The sequence below is a fragment of the Scyliorhinus canicula genome, chromosome 1 (assembly GCF_902713615.1).
Source record: "Scyliorhinus canicula chromosome 1, sScyCan1.1, whole genome shotgun sequence".
In the NCBI taxonomy this organism is placed as follows: Eukaryota; Metazoa; Chordata; class Chondrichthyes; order Carcharhiniformes; family Scyliorhinidae; genus Scyliorhinus; species Scyliorhinus canicula.
The window spans coordinates 229,388,126-229,415,927 of NC_052146.1; the positions used below are offsets into that span (position 1 = coordinate 229,388,126).

The following is a 27,802-nucleotide window of genomic DNA, read 5'->3' on the forward strand; positions in this document are numbered from 1 at the left end:
ATAAAGGGTCTCCCATTTAAGACTGAAGTGAGGATTTTTTTCTGAAGATCATTAGACTTTGGAATCCACAGAAAATAGTGGAGTATAGGGTATTAAATATATTCCAGGTTGAGTTGGTCAAATTTTGATCAACTTGGGAGTAAAGAGGACATGTCGAAAAACATAGTTAAGACCACAATTGAATCAGCGGTGATCTTATTAAATGGCAAAGCAATCTCGAGCGGCCAAATGGCTCCTGTTTCTGCAGGAACGAGATCCTTTATTGCGCCCGTCTTCTCTTCATGCACTTTCTGCATGACCGGGCCTTTGAGGGCCTGACCAAGGTGGATTTCCAGGTCAAACACAGTGGGTGTCCTGTGAGTCCATAAAAAATGGAACAAATCCCAGAAACAATCCTCCTCCACCAGTATATTGTTAAAATGTTAGAAAGCAGACCCCACCCATGCACGGAGCAGAGTCAGGTCAGAACTATACTCATTGGAGTTTAGAAGAATGAGAGACAATCTCATTCACAGTGCAACGCTGGTCACCCTGGAGCTACTGGAATGCAGGAGGCATAGGCTGGAGAAATATAACGGCCATCAATTCTGCTTACATTACCAGTGCCACGCCCCCACCCCCTCCTCCCCTCCGCGACCCCTCTGGAGTTGATGTGAAGATTTCACCAGATGTCCTTACCAGATCCCTCAACTTGCCTATCGCTGCCCAGTGGTGAAGGGCACCACAACAGTCTTTTGTTTCAAGGCTACAGCTGAACCCCCACCCCACCACACACATACACACCCTGTGGAGGGTGATGCACTCACTAGAGTCAGTGGGGCCAAGATAACCAGACAATTAAAGAAGTACGCTTGCTGCATGCTAGCTTGGTGGGGCATACATATTCACAGGAAAAACAATACATTACCCAGTCAGATGATGTGTTGAAACCAGCATCCTGGCATAGGCTTCTTGATCTTCCAAGTTACCCAGCTGAAAATGTAGGGCCAGCAGTATAGAATTGGAGATGAGTTACCTCATGTAGCACTCTTCTTGCCACTCCAGGAGCCATATAGCTTTGCCTTTCAGAATGGTGTTGAGTTACCTGCAGGAAGCACACCACATACTCTCCCCACCTTAAGGAACAGAAAGCTGAGAAATCTACAGGATGCCTCCCTGCTGCCATTGATGTCACTGGTCATGATTATCTTCATGACCTGTGTCTAGTGCAAGCATTACTTGCACCCTCCTGTGGAGAGGGAGCAAAGTTATTTGTAGTCATCCACATTTTTAACAGCCCAGTGAGGAACCTGGCACCATCTCTACAGCAGAGTGATGGGACCTGATGTGCAGTGCCAATTCAGACTATTAGCTGAGGTCAGCTGCAATTTGTTGCAGAAATCAAGCTATTGACTTGGAATTTCTGGAGTCTCACAAGAGGGATGAAGGGAGGCACCAAATCATCTGCTGTGTCCTCCACCAAGCCACCGTCCTCCTCCAGGTCATCACTGTTAGCAATTGTTTGTCCAGCTACCCCAGCCAGCTCCACCTCTGACACCATTCTACTCACAGGATGGTCAGCAAGAGAGGTCTTTCCTCAGCTCTGGGTGAGAGGTCTGAAATGGTTTGAGGCCTCACTGTGTCTCACTCCGCCTCCGGCATCAGGTCACATGGCGACACAAAGCTCCACCCGCGGTGTCCCCTCTCCCGCCACTGCCCGATAACCCTCAATGAGGCCATTTTGTTTGAATCCTCCACCAGGTCGAGTATCTTGGGCAGTATGAGCACATGGCCAGATTGGCTCAATCTCAGTGACCTCAACCACCTAAACTTCCTGGAAGCCTGAACTGGCGATGAATAGCTGAGTTATACTTGGTGGATCTTCCACTCCTTCTTTGTGCAGGGGTACACTTGCATCTCCTGGAGGTACAGGCCAGACAGAGGTATCTGTCTGTCTCTCTCTGGTGATCATAGAATCCATATAGTGCAGAAGGAGGTCTTTCAGCCCATCACACCTGCACCGATCCTCTGAAAGAGCACTCTACCTAGGCCCACTCGCCTGCCCCATCGTCGCAACTCTTAACCTAATCAATGCGTCTTCAGGATACCTAAGGGCCACACTCTGGTGCCTGTTCGGGTACACTGAGGGAGAATTCAGAATGTCCAGTTCATCTAACACAGACACAGGAAGAACGTACAAACTCCACACAGACAGTGACCCAAGCCGGGAATCGAACCGGAGACCCTGGTGCTGTGCAGCAACAGTGCACGCTGGTAGCTGTAATGTCTTTGGCTGCAGACACTGACTGTACACCTGAGGATTCGGTTACAGGAATGGGAATGAAAGGAAGGGTGGCAGCACTAGCCTCAATAGCCTGTGTTGGTGGATGGGCAGCAGGGCAATTATTTTGTTATGTGCCCCCACCTCCTTATAGATGTGGCAATGCACACTGACATCCAGACTACACAATATGCGTTCCCCTGGTGCTGGATGGGGAATGCATCCTCCATGTTGCCTCCACAAAAAACTGGTGCCAGAAGGAGAAGATATGCCAGAGGTTGGTCTCTCTAAAGCTGTAGGATTGGTGCTATCATAAGAACTAGGAGCAGGAGTAGGCCATCTGGCCCCTCCAGCCTGCTCCGCCATTCCATGAGATCATGGCTGATCTTTTGTGGACTCAGCTCTACTTTCCGGCCTGAACACCATAACCCTTAATCCCTTTATTCTTCAAAAAACTATCTATCTTTCCCTTAAAAACATTTAATGAAGGAGCCTCAACTGCTTCACTGGGCAAGGAATTTCATAGATTCACAACCCTTTGGGTGAAGAAGTTCCTCCTAAACTCAGTCCTAAATCTACTTCCCCTTATTTTGAGGCTATGTCCCCTAGTTCTGCTTTCACCCGTCAGTGGAAACAACCTGCCCGCATCTATCCCCAAACTCATTTCTCAAAGTTGGCTAAGGTGGGGGTGGTTGACTATATTCTTAGGTGTTTAGAAGAGTGAAAGGTGATCTCATTGAAATGTGCAAGATTCTGAATAAATTTGACCAGGTAGACACCGAGTGGTTGTTTTCACTGGCTGCCAAATCTAAATAATGAGGGCACAGCCTCAGGATAAAGGGACAATCATTTAGGAGATGCTAAGTTTCTTCTCATTGCTCCATACATGAAAAAACCGAGGACATATATAAGTACATAATGTAAAAACATAGACACCAGCGTCGCGTGAAGCAGTGAAGGAGTGTGGTGCTACTCAGTAGAGAAGATGTATGAAAAGATCAGTTCAGTCCATAAGAGGGTCATTCAGGAGTCTGGTAACAGCGGGGAAGAAGCTGTTTTTGAACCTGTTCTTGCGTGTTCTCAGAAATTTGTATCTCCTATCCGATGGAAGAGGTTGGAAGAGAGAATAACTTGGGAGGGAGGGGTCTTTCCCAAGGCAGCGAGAGGTATAAACCGAGTCAATGGATGCGAGGAGAGTTTGCGTGATAGACAGGGCTGTATTCACGACTCTCTGTAGTTTCTTACGGTCTTGGGCCGAGCAGTTGCCATACCAGCTGTGATCCAGCCACATAGAATGCTTTCTATGGTGCCTCTGTAAAAATTGGTAAGAGTCAATTTGGATATGCCAAATGTTTTTAGTTTCCTGAGGAAATGTAGGCGCTGTTGTGCTTTCTTGATCATAGCGTCGACATGGACCGACCAGGACAGATTGTTGGTGATGTGCACATCTAGGAATTTGAAGCACTGCTGCCTATGGCGCTGAGGATCTTTATGGCACGGCCTGATGGTGCTGGGGAGGCCAGCTCCACAGAGATCATAGAAGTCTTATCTACCGGCACACTCATTTTCAAGGAACTATGGGGTGAAATTAACTTTGGCAGGACTGCACAATGAGTGGTAGCAGATCAGCCAACCACTTTGTGTCCCTGCTGAAGTTGAATTTCACCTTTTATGTATTTGAACCCTGTGGGATGCCTGTTCGTCGACACCCTTCAGCATCTTTCCATTGAGTATCAACTCCTATTTTCTTTTCTCCCAAAATGTGTATTTCTACCCTTCCCCATGTCAAATTATACTTGCCACAAGTTTGTCTGTTCCACTATTTGAAGACTGTTCTCATTTGCTAAGCTCCATACTCTAGAAATACCTGATTAACGTAACTGCTTCCTAATGATCACAAACTTCCTACCCATCTTAATTTCCTTATATCTTACTATCTGATTTTTTTCTAACTTGTTTCTTGATATGTTATTGCAGGTCTTTTGAAAATCACTTGTATGACACATTGATTGCACTTCCTTTATCTGCCTAGTCAAAGAAAAGTTTAAATTAGCCAAGCATGTCTGACCAATCTGTGCTATTTTTCCTTGATAAACTCATGCCTCAAGTATTTACTATTTTAACTTTAATGATTCAAAGGGTTTGTCCATTATCAATGCTATGTGAGGAAATGGATGGTGATCAAGTGGAACCCTGCATATATTATGATCTTATTAGTGATTGATATTACAAGATGCTGACAGAAAAGTAAGCCATCAGTTGTGATGTCTGCACTTTGTAAATTGTGACATTCCATGAAAAAGTGTTTCATTTTATTATTGCAGTGCCTTCAGAATTCTTCTAGAAACTGATGAAGACAGGCTGCTAGTTGTTTTCAATCGGGGACTGATTCTGATGACTGAGGTACAGTAAATTGATTGGCTCTTTCTTACTTCTTGTATTATATCTCTGTGCGAGACATTTGCCTTGAGTTAACCCTTACTGCCCGCCCCATCTTTGGTAGGCAAAAGGATGGGCACTCTTATCAGGCTTCAGCCTTGGTCTAAAGAGTTGAGTTCTGAGAGGAGGTGAGAGTGGCTGCCTTTGGCATTAAAGCAGCACTTGACCAAGTGAGGCATCAAGGAGCCCCATTAAATCTGGAATGTCAAGCTGTTCTCAGTATTTTTGACGTGCCCTTAAGAAGGTGGTGGTGAACCGCTGCAGTCCATGAGGTATTGGTGCACTCGCAGTGCTGTTAAGAAGGGAGTTCCTGGTTTTTGACACCGGAACAGTGAGGAAACTGATGTAATTCCGAGTCAGGGTGTGTAGTGTCCCCATGTGTCTGCTGCCCTTGTCCTTCTAGGTGGTAGAGATTGCGGGTTTGGACTTCCGGTGGCGGCAATGCGGAGCTAAGCCGCACGTTCGGCAGCTCCCGCTGAAAACGGACTTTGTGGCTCTCGTTTCAGGGCCCCCAATGGAACTTTGTCGGCAAATCCCGACGTGGGAAGAGGACAGGAGTCGACCCCTACGGTCCTGTGGTCCGGACCAGGAGTGGGGTAAGAAGAAAAACGGTGGAAGCACCCCTGGAAAAGTGGGGGAAGAAAAACAAAATGGCGGCCGGCGGAGGCCCAGAGGAGTGGAGGCAGTGGGCGCAGGAGCAGCAGGCGACTCTGCTGCGCTGCTTCCAGGAGCTGAAGGTGGAGCTGCTGGAGTCGTTGAAGGTTACCACCAGAGAGCTGATGGAGGCTCAGACAGTCCAGGGGGCCGCGATCCGGGAGCTGCAGAAGCAGGCCTCCGAAAGGGAGGATGTGGCCGTCGCGGGGAAGGTGGAGATGCACGAGGCACTCCATAAAAGGTGGCAGGAGCGGTTCGAGGAGCTGGATAACCGGTCGAGGCGGAAGAATTTGCGGATCCTGGGCCTCACGGAGGGGCTAGAGGGGTCGGACCTGGCGGCCTATGTGGTTGTTATGTTGAACTCGCTGATGGGGTCTGGGTCCTTCCAGGGGCCCCTGGAGCTAGAGGGGGCCCACAGAATTCTGGCTAGGAGGCCCAGGCCGAACATGCCGCCACGGGTGATGTTGGTGCGGTTTCATCGGTTCGTGGATTGTGAGTGTGTGCTCCGGTGGGCCAAGAAGGACTGGAGCAGCAAGTGGGAGAACACGGAGGTGCGGATCTTCCAGGACTGGAGTGCGGAGGTGGCGAAGCGGAGGGCCGGGTTTAACCGGACGAAGGTGGTGCTCCACAGACGGGGCGTGAAGTTTGGCATGTTGCAGCCGGCGTGTCTGTGGGTCACCTATAAGGATTGACACCATTATTTTGAGTCCCCGGAGGAGGCGTGGGCCTTTGTGCAGGCCGAGAAACTGGACTCAAACTGAGGGTCTAAGATGGGGGATGTTGTACAATACTGTACTTGTATTTGCTCGGTTTAATGTAAGATCTGGGTTGGCCTTAGGGTGGGTGGGGTGATGTCGTTATGCCTTTTTTGTACGGGTTTTCCTGTATGGGCCTGGTGGACGGGTTCGGGCAGGGGGGTAAACAGGGAGTTCGGGGAGCTGGTGGGGGGGACTGACAATGGGAGTTGCCCTAGAGGAGGCGGGGCTGGGCAGGGCGAAAGCGCGGGCTTTTCTCGGATTTCCCGCGCTGGGAGATGGTGGGGGCGGAGTCGGGGCTGAGAAGTGCGGGCTGTTGCTGGCTGTTTTCTTTTCCCGCACAAGAGCGGGGCGGGGGGGGAGGAGGACCCGCTGATGGGCACGATGGAGGAGGGGTAGTCCCACGTGGGGAGGAGTCGGAGGTAGGGCGGGAGTCGCCGGGGTCAGCAGAAGTTAGCTGGCTCACGGGAGTGCTATGGAGGGATGGGTGCGGCTAGGAGGGGTCCTTTGGGGGGGGGGGGGGGTACCGGGTTGCTGCTGAAACGGTCAAGAAGGAGCTGGAGGATGCAGGGGGTGCTGGAGGTGGGGAGTTGCCGCCGTGGGGAACTGGCAGAGCGGGGGACGCTTGCCGGTGGTGGGCAAGGGATGGGTTATGGCTAATCGGCAGGGGGCCCTCTGATCCGGCTGATAACCTGGAATGTGAGGGGGCTGAATGGGCCGGTCAAACGGGCCCGGGTGTTTGCGCACCTGAAGGGGCTGAAGGCGGATGTGGCCATTCTCCAAGAGACACACCTGAAAATGGCGGACCCGGTTCGGCTGAGGAAGGGTTAGGTGGGCCAAGTATTTCACTCAGGGCTGGATGAGAAGAGTCGGGGGGTGGCGATCCTGGTGGGGAAGAAGGTGACGTTTGAGGCGTTAAATGTGGTGGCTGACAGTGGCGGGAGGTATGTGATGGTGAGTGGTAAGCTGCAGGGGGAGCAGGTGGTGTTGGTGAATGTTTACGCCCCAAATTGGGACGATGCGGTGTATGTTGGGCCGCATTCCGGACCTGGAGGTGGGGGGCCTGATCATTTTGGGGGGGGGGGGGGGGGGGGACGACTTCAACACGGTACTGGATCCCCCATTGAATCGATCCAAGTCCCGGACGGGTAGGAGGCCGGCAGCGGCTAAGGTGCTGAGGGGATTTATGGACCAGATTGGGGGGGGTGGATTCCTGGAGGTTTGCGAGGCCAAGGGCCAGAGAGTACTCGTTTTTCTCCCACGTGCATAAGGCCTATTTGAGGATTGATTTTTTTTTTTTTGTCCTGAGCAGGGGGCTGGTTTCGAGGGTGGAGGATGTGGAATACTCCGCCATTGCCATTTCAGATCATGCCCCGCACTGGGTGGACCTCGGGCTGGGGGAAGAGAGGGACCAACGTCCACTCTGGCGCTTGGAAGTAGGGCTGCTGGCAGACGAGAAGGTGGCCGAGAGGGTTCGGGGGTGTATCGAGAGGTACCTTGAGGCCAACGTCAACGGGGAGGTCCGAGTGGAGACGGTCTGGGAGGGATTGAAGGCGGTGACTAGAGGGGAATTGATTTCCATCCGAACCCATAGGGAGAGGGGGGGGGGGAGCAGAGGGAGAGACTGATAGGGGAGATGGTGAGGGTGGATAGGAGATATGCGGAGGCTCCGGAGGAGGGATTGCTGGGGGAGAGGCCTAACCTTCAGGCCAGGTTTGACCTATTGACTACCAGAAAGGCGGAAGCTCGGTGGAGGAAAGCACAGGGGGCGGTGTATGAATATGGGGAGAAGGCGAGCAGGATGCTGGCACACCAGCTCCGAAAGCAGGATGCGGCCAGGGAGATTGGGGGAGTGACGGATAGAGCTGGGAAGGTGGTGCGGAGGGGGGTAGATGTTAATGGGGTCTTCAGGGACTTCTATGGGGAACTGTACCGGTCGGAACCCCCGGTGGAGGGGGGTGGAATGGGGTGCTTCTTGGACAAGCTGCGATTTGCGAGGGTGGAGGAGGAGCAAGTGGAAGGACTGGGGGCGCCGATCGAGCTGGAGGAGGTGGTTAAAGGGATAGGGAGCATGCAGTCGGGGAAGGCGCAGGGGCTGGATGGGTTTCCGGCGGAATTTTATAAAAGGTATGTGGACCTGTTGGTCCGGACCTTTAACGAGGCACGGGAGGGGGGCTTTGCCCCCAACTATGTCACGGGCGCTGATTTCCTTGATCCTGAAGCGGGACAAGGACCCTCTGCAGTGCAGGTCATATAGGCCGATTTTGCTGCTCAATGCCGATGCCAAGCTGCTGGCAAAGATCCTAGCCACAAGAATAGAGGATTGCGTGCCGGGGGTCATTCATGAGGACCAGACGGGGTTTATGAAGGGAAGGCAGTTGAATACGAACGTACGAAGGCTCCTCAACGTTATTATGATGCCTGCTGTGGAAGGGGAGGTGGAGATAGTGGTGGCATTAGATGTGGAGAAGGCCTTTGATAGGGTTGAGTGGGAGTATCTGTGGGAGGTGTTGGAGAGGTTTGGGTTTGGGGAGGGGTTTATCCGTTGGGTGAGGCTGCTCTACGAGGCCCCGATGGCGAGTGTAGCCACAGATAGGAGGAGGTCGGAGTACATTCGGCTGTACCGGGGGACGAGACAGGGGTGACCCCCTGTCCCCCTTGCTCTTCGCGTTGGCGATTGAGCCCCTGGCCATGGCGTTGAGGAAGTCAGGGAACTGGAGGGGCCTAGTACGGGGTGGGGAGGAGCATCGAGTGTCGCTTTATGCGGACGACCTGTTGCTGTATGTGACGGACCCGGTGGGGGGGGATGCCGGAGGTGATGAGGATTCTTAGTGAATTCGGGGGTTTCTCTGGGTATAAGTTGAACCTGGGCAAGAGCGGGTTGTTCGTGGTGCATCTGGGGGATCAGGAGGAGGGGATTGGTAGGCTCCCACTGAAGCAGGCAGGGAAGAGCTTCAGGTACCTAGGTGTCCAGGTGGCTGGGAGTTGGGGGGCCCTGCACAAGCTCAACCTCACAAGGTTGGTGGAGCAGATGGAGGAGGAGTTCAAGAGGTGGGATATGTTACTGCTGTCACTGGCGGGGAGGGTGCAGTCCATTAAGATGACGGTGCTCCCGAGATTTTTGTTCCTGTTCCAGTGCCTTCCCATCCTTCTCCTGAAGGCCTTTTTTAGGAGGGTCAACAGGAGTATTACGGGATTTGTGTGGGCGCATGGGACTCCGAGGGTGAGAAGAGTGTTCCTGGAACAGGGCAGGGATAGGGGGGGGGGGGCTGGCGTTGCCCAACCTCTGTGGGTACTATTGGGCTGCCAACGCAGCGATGGTGCGTAAGTGGGTAATGGACGAGGACGGGGCAGCATGGAAGAGGATGGAGGTGGCGTCATGTGTGGGCACGAGCCTGGAGGCGCTGGTAACGGCGCCGTTGCCGCTCCCTCCAACGAGGTATACCACGAGCCCGGTGGTGGCGGCTACCCTCAAAATTTGGGGGCAATGGAGACGGCATAGGGGAGAAGTGGGGGACTCGATGGAGGCCCCGATATGGGCGAACCATCGGTTTGTCCCAGGGCATGATGTGGAGATGCCGGCGTTGGACTGGGGTGAGCACAACCATTCACCTGAAGAAGGAGCCGTGCTCCGAAAGCTCGTGTTTGAAACAAACCTGTTGGACTTTAACCTGGTGTTGTAAGACTTCTTACTTTGTCCCAGGGAGCATTGATGGCGGATTTCTGGGCAAGCACAGGGTAGGGGTTAGGAGGTTGAGGGACCTGTTTGTGGAGGGGAGGTTTGCGAGCTTGGGGGAGTTAGAGGGGAAGTTTGGACTCCCCCCCCCTGGTGCCGCTGTTGCTTCCACTAATCTGTCCAAGCCTGAAGATTGTTCAGGACTTCCTGAATGCAAGCACAGAATATGCCAATATCTGAGAAATTGCAAAATAAAGTGAACACTGTGCAATCATAAGAAAACATCCCCTTGCCTGACATTATGTTGGAGGGAAAGTCATTGAAAGAACAGCTGAAGATGGTTTCACCTAGAGTACTATCTTGGAAATTTTCTGCAGCAAGGTGCTGCAGCTGAGATGGTTGGAATCTTAACCAGAACTATCCTCCTTTCTGCTAAGTATGATTCTAACCAATGGAAAGATTTCCCCCAGATTCTCATCAATTTTGATTTTGCTAAGGCTCCTTGATGTCCCACTTGGCTAAAAGCTGCCTTGAAGTCAAGGACAGTTAGTATGGAACCATGTGCCCCAGCGTAAACCAAACTGAACATCGGTGAGCAGGTTATTGCTGTAAGTGCAGCCGATAGCACTGTCAGTCACTGAAGGGGCTCATAGTCTTTGTTATATTCTGCCATTTCTTGACATCACTTGGAATGAATCGAGTTGGCTGAAGATGGCATCGGTGATATTGGGAACCTCAAGAGGAAGCCAAAATTGATCCACTCTGCACTTCTAGCTGAAGATGGTTGTAAATATTCCAGCTTGGGCTTTTAAACTGAACTACTGGACCTCCATTGAGGATAGGGATGTTTGTGGAGCCTCCTGCTCTGTTAATTATTTAATTGTCCACCACAATTCATGACTGGATGTAGCATGACTGCAGAGTATTGATCGGATTGTTTGGATGTGTTATTGCTTGGCTCTGTCTATTGTGTAGTGCTTCTGATGTTCCGCATGCATGTGCTGCAGCTTCACCAGATTTGCACCTCATTGCTTAGTATTCTTGGTACTGCTCTCCTGCACTACCTATTGAACTAGGGTTGATCCCTTAGCAATGGCTAAAAGCATGAGTCTGACAATCTCCAAATTATCATACTGAAGATCTGTGCTCCAGAACAGGCTAAGCCCCTAATCAAATTGTTCCAGTGCAGCTTAAACACAGGCATCTATCCAATAGTGTAGAAATCTGCCCAGATGTGTCCTGTCGACAAAAAGCAGGATTGTTCAGCCTGTCCAGTTACTGCCCCAGAGGCCTACTCTGAATTGTCAGCCAAGAAATGGAAGGTGCCATTGACAGTGCTACCAATCGGCATTCACTCAGGAATAACCTGCTCATCGCTTAGTTTGGATTCTGCCAGGGCCATTATTATAACCTTGGTCTAAACATGAATTCCAAAGATCATAGGAAATAACTACCTTTAACATCAAGCCAACCTTTGACTGTGCCACCAATAAGTAAATTTGAAGTTGGTGGGAATCAGGAGGAAAATCTTTCACTGGTTGGAGTCATACAAAGGAAGATAGTTTTGATTGTTGGAGGCCAATCATTTTCTCCCTGGGATATTACTGTTGGAGTTCCCTAGGGTAGTGTCCTAGGCCTAACCATCTTCAGCTGCATCATCATTGACCTTCCCTCCATCACAAAAGTGAACATACAAGTTGATGATTGCACATTATTCAGCTCCACTTGCAACTCCTCAGACACTGACGCAGTTCGTATCTAGGTGGAGCAAAACCTGTGACAACATTCAGGCTTGAATTAAGAACATAAGAACTAGGAGCAGGAGTAAGCCATCTGGCCCCTCGAGCCTGCTCCGCCATTCAATTAGATCATGGCTGATCTTTTGTGGACTCAGCTCCACTTTCCGGCCCGAACACCATAACCCTTAATCCCTTTATTCTTCAAAAAACTATCTATCTTTACCTTAAAAACATGTAATGAAGTAGCCTCAACTGCTTCACTGGGCAAGGAATTCCATAGATTCACAACCCTTTGGGTGAAGATCAATAACAAGTAATATTTGTGCCCCACTACTGCAGACACTGATCATCTCCAATAAGAGATAACCTAACCATCTACTCATGGCTATTACAATTTCTGAATTTCCCACCATCAATATTCTGGGGTCACATTAAAGAGAAACTGAACAGGACCCAGCAAACAAATAGTGTGGCTACAAGAATAAGTCAGAGGCTGGGAATTCTGCAGAGAGTATCTCAACTCCTGATTTTCCAAAGTCTGTCCACCTTCTACAAGGCATAAGTGATGGGATACTCTCCACTTGCCTGGAGGAGTGCAGGGGAGATTGTGACTTGGTGATAAATTCAGTGGGCTAGTAATCTAGAGGCCCGTGCTAATGCTCTGAGAACATGGCAGGTGGTGAATTAAAATTCAATCAATAAATCTAGAATATAAAGCTGGTCTCTGTACAGGTCACCATAACAACCATCAGAGATTGTTGTAGAAACTTTTCTGGTTCACTAATATTCTTTAGGAAAGGAAATCTGATATCCTTACCTGATCTGACCCACATGTGACTCCAGTCATATGGTTGACTTTTAACTGAAATGGCCTAACAAGCCACTCAGTTCAAGGATAGTTAGGACTGGGCAACAAATGCTGGCTTTGCCAGCAATGCCCACATCCTATTACATTTTTAAAAATATATTGTTGCCATGCCTTAAACATTAATTCCTTCCACAGTGGCATCAATGTGCACCATCTAGAAGATGTACGACAGCAACTCTGCAAGGTTCCTTTGACCTTTCAAATCCATTACATTGTAATACAAATATTGCACTTCCTGCATTTGTAGAATCCAGTCTGCTTTTATGTAAGTGTATGATATTGACCTTGATTCTTTTGATATCAAGAAATCGGAAAAACATAGTTCTCAAATGTTTTAATTTTTCAGTCTTTTAATACCTTGCACATGATGTACCATGAGGCTACAGCTTGCCATGTGACTGGAGACTTGGTGGAACTTCTCTCTATTTTCCTGTCTGTTCTGAAATCAACTCGTCCATATTTGCAACGGAAAGGTTCGTTCAATTTTGGTGGGTTTTTTTTGGAGTGACTTTAATTTTGTCTGCACTTTTTTAAATGAATCTTAGCAAGTTAGTTAATGCAAGTTAATGTTTTAGCTGGTTTATTTTGGATGCAGTCTCTCTTGTCCTTTTTACTGCGTGAGTTGGAGGTGTCAAGAACAGGATTTATTAATGATATTCCCAAGCACTTGTTCAGAAACAATATTTGGAGTGTGGAGACTTCCTAATTGGAAATGCCTTTAAGAACATGTTAAATTTTCACCGTTATAATATTTGCAGCTCATATAAGATGTCTATACTAACACAATAGAATATCGTTTTGTACAAGGATACACATCTAAAGCTTTCCATTTTGTATCTGTGCATATTATCATTTTTGCTTTGGTTTCAAGGGGTTTGTGGTGTGTTTAAATATCTCTAGTTTATTTTGGTGGTAGAATTTCTTAAGTAATTTGTTATCTCTGCTATACAGTATGGTATGTTTAGTATTGCCTTCTTTATTTCAGTTTCAGATTCATTATGTTTTAACATTACATTTACAGATGTTAAGCAAGCCTTGATCCAGTGGCAGGAAAGAATTGAATTTGCTCACAAGCTTCTCACGTTATTGAATTCCTATAGCCCTCCAGAACTTCGAAATGCCTGTATAGGTAATAATACCATTAGATTATACTTCAACTGCAACTAAATAAGTTCACATTGGAATCTTTGATTTATCTGGGTTGACTAGTTTCATACTTAATATCATGAAGTTGTTCGTTGGCAACTTGGTGTTGGGGGTTAACTTTGTAATGTGGAATTTGAGTCCAGCTGGACTAGATGAGCAATTCTTTACTGGTTAGAGTGTCCTGCGTGAAATAACTTTGATCAATTTCACTTCAATTTTTCCTCCACATCATAAAAGCAGAGTTCATCACAATTTGGCATTTATCATTCAGACGCAATCTTGGTTGGTGCAGGAAATGAAGGGGATAAAGCTTTTTGAATGGCCTTCTGAAATTGTGGCTAAAACATTTGTTGCCCACTTAGAAGTTTAACTTGATACAATGTTGTGTCTTTTATGATTATCTTTTGATCTGGAAGCAGTAATGAAAATTGTAATTTATTTAACATGTCTAGGGAATTTGTAATTTTTAAGAATGTTTGAAAAGGACTTAATTTGGATCAGTTGTAAAGGGATCCTTTGCAATTTTCTTAAATAAAAAAAATCTACTCCATGTGATCTGGCGACCCTTGAAGTGGAAGCATTATCAACAGGAAATAAGTCAGACCAGAGGCTGTGTGGCAGACACACAGGAGAGCTACAAGTAGGAGAGCTGGTGGATGAAGGAGATCAGCACACCAACGCAGGAGCTCTTGGGAGTAAATTTTGTTATTTCAGTTTGCGTTTTCCATGCAGAGATGTAGCACCTTTAAAAAGAGGTATAAAGTTGTCCACTATGTTATTTCTGATTCCGATTTGGTTATATTTTCAATGGCCTTGAGAAAAGCAGGAAAAGGGAAAATCTGTAATGTGTGATTCAGGTGTACTACTGATGTATAGCATAATAACACTCGCACTAATTCTGAAACTGTCCACAGTCTAGTTTGTGAAGCCTTTCGGCTCTATGACAGTGAGTGAATCTGTCCACTGCTGCAAGCATTGGTGCCAAAATGTTGCAGAACATTGGCTTATACCCACAATTCACCATCCAATGAGTTCCAGGTCTCAACTTAGCTCCCAATAGAAAAGCTGAGTTACTTTTTTGCAACTTGTGGAGACAGTACAAAAAGGAAACAGGAGGTGAATCCATCTGGGTCATACTCACTGACCGATTAGAAGGCCTGTGCAGCAGCAATTGAAAATTGGCAAAGGAATGGTGTATTTCATACAACTATAATATAGAATTGTGGAATGACAAAATATAAATTATGAATGCTATTTTTCTGTTTTATTTAGTAAACTTTTAAAAACTTTTTCCATTGTACACATTGAAAAGTCTTAATACTTTAATGATGCGTCCATTGCTCTCCATCTTCCAAAAGATTTACTAACTTACTTATCCTGATTAGGATGTTAATGGCAATCCAAAAGTAAGGTGGTTCGCATGTGGGAATCGATCTGATATGAAATTAATTGAGAATGTCAGAATTTTTTTTTTTTATGACACTTGAACTAAAACCTGAATCTTCAGGCAGATGCTCAGATTTTAGTCAAGTAGTTAAAAACACAAGACAACTGATTAAAGCTGTATGGTGGTACACATTTTTGGAAGACTTGTCAAAAGAGATACAGTATTTCCTGGAAAAGGTTGAAGGAAATTAGCAATTTTTGGCTGGCCACTTTATTGCATTCAGTTACCAGAAGAATTACAATTCAAGTAGGTGTTTTTATGCTTGACATCTGCATCTCAACAAAACTTATGACTGCAGTAGTCTGCACTTTCAAATCAACCCATAACAATGAAAACAGCTGAAGCTTGTCAAAGGTGGGATTTAATATTGTCTGTTAAATGTTTCTTTCTCAGCAAGTTAAAGAAGATTGTCATTGCTTTCTAGATGTATTAAAAGAACTTGTCCTCCTGAGTCCTCATGATTTCCTTCATACTTTGGTACCGTTTCTTCAGCACAATCATTGCACTTGCCATCATAGTAGTATACCAAGTAAGTTCAACCTTTGTGCAATTAACCAGCAGATAGTAAAAGCATTGAATCTCTTCCTCGGTTTTGAAGATTCTGTTTCATTCTTCATCTTTTATTTTTAAACTCATTCTCCAGTGTCCTTAGGGCCCTATTTCCCCTGCCGTGAGAACATAAAGTTAATGGGTGGAAAAAACAATATCCGTCCTCCTCGTCCAGAACTCAATATGTGCCTCTTATCCACAATGGTGGAAACTAGTAAGGTATGTAAAGATCTATGTAGGTGTTCTATGCAGCATAGGGTTTATACATGTATTTTTCTAAAGGTCAGAGTTATGAAAAATGAATGCCTTTTGTCGAGGTAGATTCAGGGTTAAATTTCATGGGCTCTACGTTCCAGTTTGCTGCTGCTAGAGAGTGTTCCAAATTGGGATGATAGCAATGCTATCAACCCATGAATGTAATTTTTGATAGCAACTCCCAAGATATATGCAGGTACAGCCAACGAGGCTACCTACATGCTGGCTGGTTGAACATTCAGTCCACCAATTTATGATTTATCCATAGAATCCCTACAGTGCAGAAAGAAGCAGGTCGTTCGACCATCTCGTCTGCACTGACCCCCTGAAAGAGCACCCTAGGGCCATTCCCCCATCCTATCCCCGTAACCACACCTAACCTGCACATCCTTGGACGGCAGGGGTAATTTAGCATGGACAATCCACCTAACATGCGCATTTTTGGATTGTGGGAGGAAACTGGAGCACCCGGAGGAAACCCACGCAGACACTGGGAGAACGTGCAAACTCTACTCAAGTGTTGCCCATGGCCAGATTTGAACCTTGCGCTGTGAGCCAGCAGCGCTAACTACTGTGCCATCTTGTCAGTCATGAGCAGAAAGTATGCCTAATAATCATTATAAAAGTTGCTAATTAAATGGTGCTTTGTGAAAAGGATGGTTTAGAGCAAGATGGTTTGAGCTAATTTTAGCGTTTTTAATCCAACACAATGTTGTAATTGTATGATTGCATTTTTATAGCATAGTCCAGCACGGTCCCTAGCCTTGTGTAATTATATTTTTTTCACTACTTACCTAATTGCTGCCGTCAACATCTTGGAAACAACTTCCTTCATTTCTGTAATCTAAGCATCAATGTGTCACTTCTAGGCTTTTTTGTCCCAAAACCTGCCAGTTAGTTTTTCAATCCGCAATCCTTTGTTCTGGCAGCTTACAAAGTAATTTGTTTTTGCTTGTTCATGGGACGTGGGTGTCATTAGCAAGGACAGCATACGTTGCTTAGCACAAGTTGCCCTTGAGAATTGATGGTGAGCCATCACCTTGGACTGCTGCTGCATATGTTGCAGGTGAACCCACAGTGTTGTTAGGGAGCAAGTTCCAGGATTTTGACCAGCGCCGACATAGACCATACAAAGCTGGTGCCACTGTAGTATCAAATATTTCTGTCTATTTGTGAAAATTAAGCTTGAGATTCCAGCCAAGAGTGTAGTTACAATTATTTTTTGTTCATTAATAATAACCAAAATATAAGCTTAAAATATGTTTTAGAAAAATACAATCTGTACTTCTGAGTGTTAAGTAAATTAGTTCCAATTTTCTCTCCACAAGCAAACATTAACACAGTCAAAGATTACACAAATGCCCTCTGATTTTATATCCACTTAGCGATTAAATATTCTGTCTGCTTCACAAAGTATATTAATATTTATATTTAAAGTGTATACTTGCTGTAATTAAACTGGTCTGAGAGGGAAGCATTTATGTGTTGAGTAAAGTCCAAGATGAAATATTTTTGAATAATGCAAGTTTGTCTTGCAGGGGAAAGATGATGTTTATGATCGTGTTCTGCTGGATTACTTCCTTTCTTACCACCAATTCATCCACCTCTTGTGTCGAGTAGCAGTGAACTGTGAAAAATTCACAGAGACCCTAGTGAAATTAAGTATGTACTAAACTGACTTTTAAATAGAAAACATTAATGATTATCGTGGATATATTCATATGCGTTTTCTGCTCTGTGTCCCAAGCAAGTTCGAAAAATCCACCATTTTTCCCAATAAAGTTATTATTTTACTGACTCATTGGTAGGTTTCAGAACTTGCCGAATGGAGTTCTAAGATGATGATAGTGTTTACAATGATTTTTATGACTTGTTAGACAGCATTTTGAACAAGTTTTTACGTTACAAAGCAGATTTATTCAGTAGAAATAAAGAAATAGGAGTATGCCATTTTTCTCCTCAAGCATATTCCACTATTAAAGCAGATCATGGCTGATCTGATAGTGGCTTTAACTCCACTTGAAGCGCTCCCTTTGAGCCGGCGCATTAGAATGCCTATTGCCAGGAAAAATCTATTCAAGAGACCTTTTGTTCCCAGTGCCATAAGCTGACTAAATATGAGTGTAAATTGAGCTTGCTGTTTTTATTTATTTTAACAACAGTAAGTGCTTTGGATGTATGTTATACATACACAAATGTATACATGAAATATTTACTGTTTTAACTAATATGCTATGTTATATTGGAGGGTGAAGCCAGAGATAAATTTCTACTTTTGCATGGACGATACAGCTCTATTCTATTCTATTACCTGTCTGCCCCACATAACCCTTGATTCCCTTGTAGATCAAAAATCTGTCTAGATTTGTCTTGAATATATTCAATGATCCAGCCTCCACTGTTCTTGAAGATTAATGACCCTTGGAGAAATTCCTCCCCATCTCCATCTTAAATGGGAGGGTCATTATTCTGAAACTGTACCACTAGTTCTAATTTTCCTCATGAGGAAATATATCCTCTCAGCACCTGCCCTGTCCAGTGCCCTCAGAATTTAATGTTTCGGTAAGATCATTTCTTATTTTTCTAGCCAATTATAGGCTCAACCTTTCCTCATGAAACGACCATTTAAACCCAGGGATCAGCCTAGTCAACCTTGTTTGAATTACTTCCAATACAAATATAATCCATCCTTAAATAAGCAGACCAACACTGTGCACAGTGCTCTTGTGTCATTTCATCAACATCCTGTAAAGTTGTAATAAGACAGCCCTACTTTTTTTACTCCATCCTTTTTGTATTAATGACCGACATTCCACTTGCCTTTCTAATTACTTGCTGGACCTACATGCTAACTTAGATTCATGGAATTGTAGATTGGCTATATCAGAGAAGGCCGTTTGATGTGTAGTGTCTGTGCTAGCTCTGTGAAGGAACAGCTCATCTTGGGTCACACCTCTACCTTCTCCCTGATGCTCTACACATTCTTCCTTTTCAGAAGAAAATCCAATTCCCTCATGAATGCCTTGATTGAGCTTGCCTCCACCACACATTAAATTCTGAGGGCACTGGACAGGGCAGGTGCTGAGAGGATATTTTTCCTCATGAGGAAGGTAGTAAAACAGGGACAGAAGCAAAAGGAAGTAAGGGGAAAAGTGCAAGGCAGAGAAGACATAGTCAAAAATCAAAAAGGGCGACAGTACAAGGTACAGTGACTGAGGGGAGCTCAGTGAATAGGCCCAGTAATACTAAAACTGGAGATGTTAAGATTCAAAACAGAGGTAAAAAAACCAACATAAGTGTACTTTACCTGAATGCTCGTAGTATTCGGAATAAAGTAAATGAGCTGATGGCACAAATCATCGTGAATGACTATGATTTAGTGGCCATTACTGAAACATGGTTAAAGGATGGTCACGACTGGGAGTTAAATATCCGAGGGTATCAAACAATTCGGAAGGACAGAGTGGATGGTAAGGGAGGTGGTGTTGCTCTGTTATTTAAGGATGACATTCTGGCAATAGTAAGGGATGACATCGGTGCTATGGAGGATAAGGTTGAATCCATTTGGGTGGAAATCAGGAATAGTAAGGCGAAAAAGTCACTGATAGGAGTAGTCTATCGGCCACCAAATAGTAACGTTATGGTGGGGCAGGCAATAAACAAAGAAATAACTGATGCATGGAGAAATGGTACAGCAGTTATCATGGGGATTTTAATTTACATGCCGATTGGTTTAACCAGGTCGGTCAAGGCAACCTTGAGGAGGAGTTTATAGAATGTATCCGCGATAGTTTCCTAGAACAGTATGTAATGGAACCTACGAGGGAACAAGCGGTCCTAGATCTTGTCCTGTGTAATGAGACAGGATTGATTCATGATCTCATAGTTAGGGATCCTCTCGGAAGGAGCGATCACAATATGGTGGAATTTAAAATACAGATGGAGGGTGAGAAAGTAAAATCAAATACTAGTGTTTTGTGTTTAAACAAAGGAGATTACAATGGGATGAGAGAAGAACTAGCTACGGTAGACTGGGAGCAAAGACTTTATGGTGGAACAGTTGAGGAACAGTGGAGAATCTTCCAAGCGATTTTTCACAGTGCTCAGCAAAGGTTTATACCAACAAAAAGGAAGGACGGTAGGAAGAGTGAAAATCGACCGTGGATATCTAAGGAAATAAGGGAGAATATCAAATTGAAGGAAAAAGTATATAAAGTGGCAAAGATTGGTGGGAGACTAGAGGACTGGGAAATCTTTAGGGGGCAACAGAAAGCTACTAAAAAAGCTATAAAGAAGAGTAAGATAGAGTATGAGAGTAAACTTGCTCAGAATATAAAAACAGACAGCAAAAGTTTTTACAAATATATAAAACAAAAAAGAATGGCTAAGGTAAATATTGGTCCTTTAGAGGATGAGAAGGGAGTTTTAATAATGGGAGATGAGGAAATGGCTGAGGAACTGAACAGGTTTTTTGGGTCGGTCTTCACAGTGGAAGACACAAATAAAATGCCAGCGACTGATAGAAATGAGGCTATGGCAGATGAGGACCTTGAGAGGATTGTTATCACTAAGGAGGTAGTGATGGGCAAGCTAATGGGGCTAAAGATAGACAAGTCTCCTGGCCCTGATGGAATGCATCCCAGAGTGCTAAAAGAAATGGCTAGGGAAATTGCAGATGCACTAATGATGATTTACCAAAATTCACTAGACTCTGGGGTGGTCCTGGTGGATTGGAAATTAGCAAACGTGACAGCACTGTTTAAAAAAGGAGGTAGGCAGAGAGCAGGAAATTATAGGCCAGTGAGCTTAACTTCGGTAGTAGGGAAGATGCTGGAATCTATCATCAAGGAAGAAATAGCGAGGCATCTGGATAGAAATTGTCCCATTGGGCAGACGCAGCATGGGTTCATAAAGGGCAGGTCGTGCCTAACAAATTTAATGGAATTTTTTGAGGACATTACCAGTGCAGTAGATAATGGGGAGCCAATGGATGTGGTATATCTGGATTTCCAGAAAGCCTTTGACAAGGTGCCACACAAAAGGTTACTGCATAAGATAAAGATGCATGGCGTTAAGGGTAAAGTAGTAGCATGGATAGAGGATTGGTTAATTAATAGAAAGCAAAGAGTGGGGATTAATGGGTGTTTCTCTGGTTGGCAATCAGTAGCTAGTGGTGTCCCTCAGGGATCCGTGTTGGGCCCACAATTGTTCACAATTTACATAGATGATTTGGAGTTGGGGACCAAGGGCAATGTGTCCAAGTTTGCAGATGACACTAAGATGAGTGGTAAAGCGAAAAGTGCAGAGGATACTGGAAGTCTGCAGAGGGATTTGGATAGGTTAAGTGAATGGGCTAGGGTCTGGCAGATGGAATACAATGTTGACAAATGTGAGGTTATCCATTTTGGTAGGAATAACAGCAAACGGGATTATTATTTAAACGATAAAATATTAAAGCATGCCGCTGTGCAGAGAGACCTGGGTGTGCTAGTGCATGAGTCACAGAAAGTTGGTTTACAGGTGCAACAGGTGATTAAGAAGGCAAATGGAATTTTGTCCTTCATTGCTAGAGGGATGGAGTTTAAGACTAGGGAGGTTATGTTGCAATTGTATAAGGTGTTAGTGAGGCCACACCTAGAGTATTGTGTTCAGTTTTGGTCTCCTTACTTGAGAAAGGACATACTGGCACTGGAGGGTGTGCAGAGGAGATTCACTAGGTTAATCCCAGAGCTGAAGGGGTTGGATTATGAGGAGAGGTTGAGTAGACTGGGACTGTACTTGTTGGAATTTAGAAGGATGAGGGGGGATCTTATAGAAACATATAAAATTATGAAGGGAATAGATAGGACAGATGCGGGCAGGTTGTTTCCACTGGAGGGTGAAAGCAGAACTAGGGGACATAGCCTCAAAATAAGGGGAAGTAGATTTAAGACTGAGTTTAGGAGGAACTTCTTCACCCAAAGGGTTGTGAATCTATGGAATTCCTTGCCCAGTGAAGCAGTTGAGGCTCCTTCATTACATGATTTTAAGGTAAAGATAGATAGTTTTTTGAAGAATAAAGGGATTAAGGGTTATGGTGGTCGGGCCGGAAAGTGGAGCTGAGTCCACAAAAGATCAGCCATGATCTCATTGAATGGCGGAGCAGGCTCGAGGGGCCAGATGGCCTACTCCTGCTCCTAGTTCTTATGTTCTTATATGTCATGCAGTGCATTTCAGATCCTGACAACTTGCTGTGTGAATTAAAGTATTTCCTCATACTGCCTTTACTTATTTTGCCAGCTATCTGAAATCTGTGCTTTCTGGTTGACAATCCTTGCACCAATGGGAACCATTTCTCCCTATCTACTCTGTCAAGACCGCTCATGATTTTGATCACCTTTCAGCAAGTCTCTTCTCGAAGGAAATCAGTCCCAACTATCCAATTATCTATTGAACTGAAGTTCCTCATCACTGGAACTATTCTCCTGAATCTTTACTGCACCCTCTTTACCACTTTCTCATTCTTCCTGAAGGTGTGGTGCCCAGAGCTAGATGCAATACTCTGTTTGAGACCAAACCAGTGCTTTATAGGTCCTTAACATAACTTTGTTGTTTTTATACTTTATGCAGCTATTGATAAAGCCTTGGATGCTGTATGCTTTATAAAACGCACTCTCATCTTGTACTACCACCTTCAATTAATTATGCATGTATATACCTGCACCCTATTTTGAATTGTACTCATTGTTTGATATTGTTTCTTTTGCATTCTTTCTACCAAATTGAATCACTTTGCACTTCTCTATTAAGCTTCATCCCCTATTCCACCAACCTGTCTATAGCCTTTTGAGGTTTGTCACTATCCACCTAATAATTCATAATTCTTCAAAGTTTTGTATTGTGTGCAAATTTTGAAATTGTGCTCACTACACCAAGGTAAATTATTAATATTTATCAAGACGAGCAAGAGTCCCAACATTAATCTCTGGAGAACTTCAGTATAAACTTTCATCAAGTCTGAAAAATAACCATGAACCCTCTCTGTTCCCTGGCATTCAGCCATTTCCGTATCCATGTTGCCACTGTTCCATCCTCCCAAATCAGTGCCGCACTTTTATCAAATTTTATGAGTCCATGTACACCACATCAAAAGTATCACCCTCATGAACTCATCTATCAACCCTTTCTTACTGCATCAAAATGCTTAAGAAGATGAGTAAACATTTTACCCTTAACAAATCTGTGCTGGCTTTCCTCAATTGCGATAAATTTTCTCAAATGAGTATTGATTTTAGTCCCGATTTATCATTGCTTCCCCATCACCAAGGTTAAACTGACTGGCCTGGAGTTGTTAGACTTTACTTTGCCCCTTTCTTGAACAAGGGTGTAACATTTGCAATTCTCCAGTCATCTGGCATCATCCCTAACTCTAAGAAAGATGAGAAAATTATGGCTAGTTGTTTTGAAATTTTCACTCCTACTTGGCTCATTAGATGGACAGTACGGTGGCGCAGTGGGCTAGCCCTGCAGCCTCATGGCGCCAAGGTCGCAGATTCGATCCCAGATCTGGGTCACTGTCCTTGTGGAGTTTGCACGTTCTTCCCGTGTCTACGTGGGTTTCGCCCCCACAACCCAAAGATGTGCCGGTTTGGTGGATTGGCCACTCTAAATTGCCCCTTAATTTGGGTGCTCTAAATTTTTTTTAAAATACTTGGCTGAATGTACTTGGATGCCTTATAACTTTAAGTACTGGTTTGGAGATGCCGGCATTGGACTGGGTGGGCACAGAAAGAAGTCTTACAACACCAGGTTAAAGTGCAATAGGTTTGTTTCGAATCACTAGCTTTCGGAGTGCAGCTCCTTCTTCAGGTGAACTTCCTTAGACTGTACAAACAGTCTATCCAGTACTTCCTTGTTATCAGTTTTCAACCAAGAGTCTGAACTACCTCCTCTTTCATCATGACCTGTGCAACATCTTATTTAGTAAGGGTGGATGTAAAATATTGATATTCGTATTCATCGCCTTCATGTGTAAATTACCTTTTTGGTCATGTACACTGATCCCCAGATGCCTCTGCTCATGCAGCAGTCTGGAGTCTCTCTGCACTTAAATAATCTGCTTTTCTAATTTTCCCGCCAAACTGGATAACCTCACATTTTCCCACATTATACTCCAGCTGCCAAACTTCTACCTTCCTTTAACCTATGTTTATTCCTTTGCACACTGTGTCCTCACAATTTGATTTCCCACCTTGATACCATCAGCAGATTTGCTGACAATACACTTTGTCCCATGAAACAGGTGATTAATATAGATCTCTGTGGAACCATATTAGTTAGTTTGCCAACATCAGAGTAACTCATTTATTCTGACTCTGTTTCCTGTCAGTTACCAATCTTGTATCCATATATTAATATAGTACCCTGAACATTGTAAACTCTTATCTTGTACAGCAACATTTTATGTGACACTTTATCGAATGCCTTTTTAAAATGCAATACATTGCATTACTAGTTTGGATGCGATCTTTCCAGAATTTAGGGAATTTTCTAAGATTGCACCAATGCATCTTTTAAGGTCCTAGGATGCAGATAGTCAGGTGAGTTCAGCATGCCTGCACTTGAATCAGACAGCGAGTTTGGCATCACGGAGCCTTGAAAAATTGGAGACAACGGGAATCGGGGAAAATTCTCCATTGGTTGCAGTCATACCTAGCACAAAGGAAGATGGCTCTGGTTGTTGGAGGTCAGTCATCTCAGTTCTAGAACATAACTGCAGATGTTCCTCAGCGTAATGTCCCAACCTCCTTCAGCTGCTTCTCCAATGACCTTACTTCCATCATAAAGTCAGAGGTGGGGTTCTTTACTGATGATCACACAATGTTCAGCGCCATTCCCAACCACTCATATACTGAAGCAGTCCATATCCAAATATAGCAAGACCTAGACAATATGCAGGCTTGGACTGAAAAATGACAAGTAACATTCCTGTCACACAAGTGCCAGCAATGACATCTCCAACAAGAGAGAATCTAACCATTGCCTGTTGACATTCAATAGCATTACTATTGCTGAATCCCCCACGATCAACATCCAGAGGATAGCTATTGACCAGAAACTGAACTGGAGCAGTCAATACTGTGGCTACAAGAACAGATCAGAGGCTAGAAATTCTGTGGAGAGTATCTCGCCTCCTAATTCCCCAAAGCATGTCCGCCATTTACAAGGTGCAAGTCAGGAGTTTGATGTATTACTCTCTATTTCTTGAATGAGCTCTGCTCCAATGACACTCGAGAAATTTGGCATCATCCAGGACAAAGCAGCTTGTGATTAGCATTCCATTCACAAACATTCACTCCCTCCACAACCAACGCATAGTGGTTGTGTACCATCTACAAGATGCAGGAACTCGCAAGGCTCCTTAAACAGCACCTTCCAAACTCAACAACCGCTGCCATGTGAAAGGACAAGAGCTGAAGACACATGGGAACGTCACCACCTTGACATTCCCCTTTAAGTCACACACAACCCTGACTTGGAAATACATTGCAGTTTTTCTACTGTTACTGGGTCAAAATCTTGGAACTCCCTCCCCTCACTAACAGCTCTGTGAATGGGCTGCAATAGTTCAAAAAGGCAACTCACCACTCCCGTCTCAAGCGCAATTGGGGATGGGCAATAAATGCTGGCCTATCCACATCCCATGAATTAATAATTTTAAAACATTCATCTGCTTGTCACATCCATAAAGAAAGGAATACATTTGTCACACTCTCTCCCTTTCACAAAACCATGTTGATTGCTTGATTGTTTAAGATTTTTGATGTATCTTGCTACTTACTGCTACCTTAAATAATGGATTCCAGCAATGACGGATGTTCGGCTAGCTAACCTATAGTTTCCTGCTAATTGTCACCCTCCTTTCTTGCATAGGGGTGTTACATTTGTAGTTTTCAAATCAGATACGATCTTTGCAGAATCTAAGGAATTACGGAAAATTGCAACCAATGCATCCGATATCTATGCAGCCGCTCCTTTTCAGATCATTGGATGCAGGCCCACAGGTCACGGGGACTTGTTAGAGCTTACTTCCATCAGTTTACCGAGCTCTAGTAGTGATTATCTTATGTTCCTTTTTCCCCTTGATTTTCTGCTATTAGAACATAGAACATTCAGTGCAGAAGGAGGCCATTTGGCCCATTGAGTCTGCACTGATCCACTTAAGCCCTCACTTCCACCCTATCCCCATAACCCAGTAACCCCTCCTAATCTTTTTGGACACTAAGAGCAATTTATCATGGCCAATCCACCTAACCTGCACGTCTTTGGACTGTGGGAGGAAACCGGAGCACCCGGAGGAAACCCACGAAGACATGGGGAGAACGTGCAAATTCCGCACAGTGACCCAGTGGGAAATCGAACCTGGGACCCTGGTGCTGTGAAGCCACAGTGCTACCGTGCTGCCCGTGTCGTGCTGTGCTTGGGATGCTTTCAATGTCTTCTACTGTGAAGATAGAAAATATTTGTTCCAAGCCTGCGATTTCTGTGTTTTCCATTCTTAATTCCCCAGCCTCACCCTTTAAACATTTAGCTACTCTCTTCCTTTTTATATACTTCTCGAAGCTCTTACTGGTTGTTTTTATATTTCTTGCTAGTTTATTGATTCAAGTATCTCCCACTTTTTCTAATCATCTTTTGCTGGTTTCCAAAATGTTCTCAATCCTCTGGGATTTTGCTTTCAATTTGATACCATTATTACAGATAGAGTGAGAGAGTTCTGTTGGAAGCCCTAATCCCTTCCTAAATCTCTGTAGTCAGTGAAATTTTGATGGAAGGCAATTACAAAGATGTGAAGACAGAGCAGGTGTGTGTATATTTATTTAACCCCTGAGAGTTGGACAATTTGAATAGCTAGCAACAAACCTTTCAGGGGTTTAAGTAAAGGAGAAGGATTGTTTATTTATGTGCTCACTCTGAAATCAAATGCCAAGGGACTTACTCATACCAGCACAAGGAAAATACAGTTGAAGAGAGTGCATAGTTTTACAGGTTATAAGCAAAAACAATGTTTCAGTTCTCATGATTGTCTTGTTCTGAAAAACATGTGTTGCAGGCCTGATGAATCAACATCTTCACTCTTGAAGGGTAACTTAGGTGAATTTAATAGCTGAGGCTGTTTTCAGGAATTTTTTAGAGATGGATTTTCTGCAGGTCATAATGTTAGTTGCTTGCCATCTTGTTTCCAGTATGTCAGTTTTCTGTATTGTTGGACCTGAAAAGAAACAGGCTTGGAGACCAAATACTGTTACAGTCTCCGATTCTTAAGGCATATATTATTTCACTTTTTACTGCTGCTGTCTCTTTCTTGCTGCGGTCAGCATTTAAAAATTGCAAAGGAACAAACTTGGCTGCCATAAACATCTGATTTCTCACAATTGCAGTTCCTTTTCCAAATATGGTAGTAGTCTTGGGTTGTTTAGCGACATACTATACTGTTTTATTGTTTTAAGACACTCACCCTGAGATGGGTTAAGACAACCTCATTCTTTATTTGCAAAAAGATCTATTCAATTCAAGAATGTCTCTTGATGGTCTCAGGATATGTATAGTTAACACCTTTTCATCTGGGATCTGCCTTTTTGTCTCTGTTGGACACAGACTCGCTTTTTGAATGCACAGGGCATGTCACTGACCTTCCGACATCTTTGCAGAAGCACATTGTTCATTTTAAAAAGTAAAAGGTTCCTTTCCAAGACAACATTGAATATAGTTCGTATCTTAAAGAGTTATAAATATTATATGCCATTACTGGGCTTAACACCATCTTTAACTTCCTTGGTTAGGTGCAGAAACTTCATGTAGAGTCAGTCTTTCTCAATGGAATATATCTTTGCTGAGAGTCATGAAATATCTTCTTAAATGTCTGCCACTGCTTCTCTACCGTCTTTTAATCTATTTTGCCAGTCCACTTCAGCTAATTGCCTTTATTTATGTTTAAACTTCCAGCCCAAGCTTCTCGCACTCAAACTGAATAC

General features: G+C 44.5%; 1 protein-coding gene across 1 annotated transcript in view; it reads left to right on the plus strand.

Annotated features, from left to right (window-relative positions):
• Nucleotides 1-27,802, plus strand: part of usp34 (ubiquitin specific peptidase 34) — a 347,321-nt gene that overhangs the window by 302,388 nt on the left and 17,131 nt on the right. The window contains 6 exon segments of the mRNA XM_038808956.1: nt 4,585-4,663; nt 12,738-12,864; nt 13,413-13,520; nt 15,409-15,513; nt 15,628-15,752; nt 17,327-17,450. Of these exon segments, the coding sequence (XP_038664884.1) occupies nt 4,585-4,663; nt 12,738-12,864; nt 13,413-13,520; nt 15,409-15,513; nt 15,628-15,752; nt 17,327-17,450 (668 nt within the window).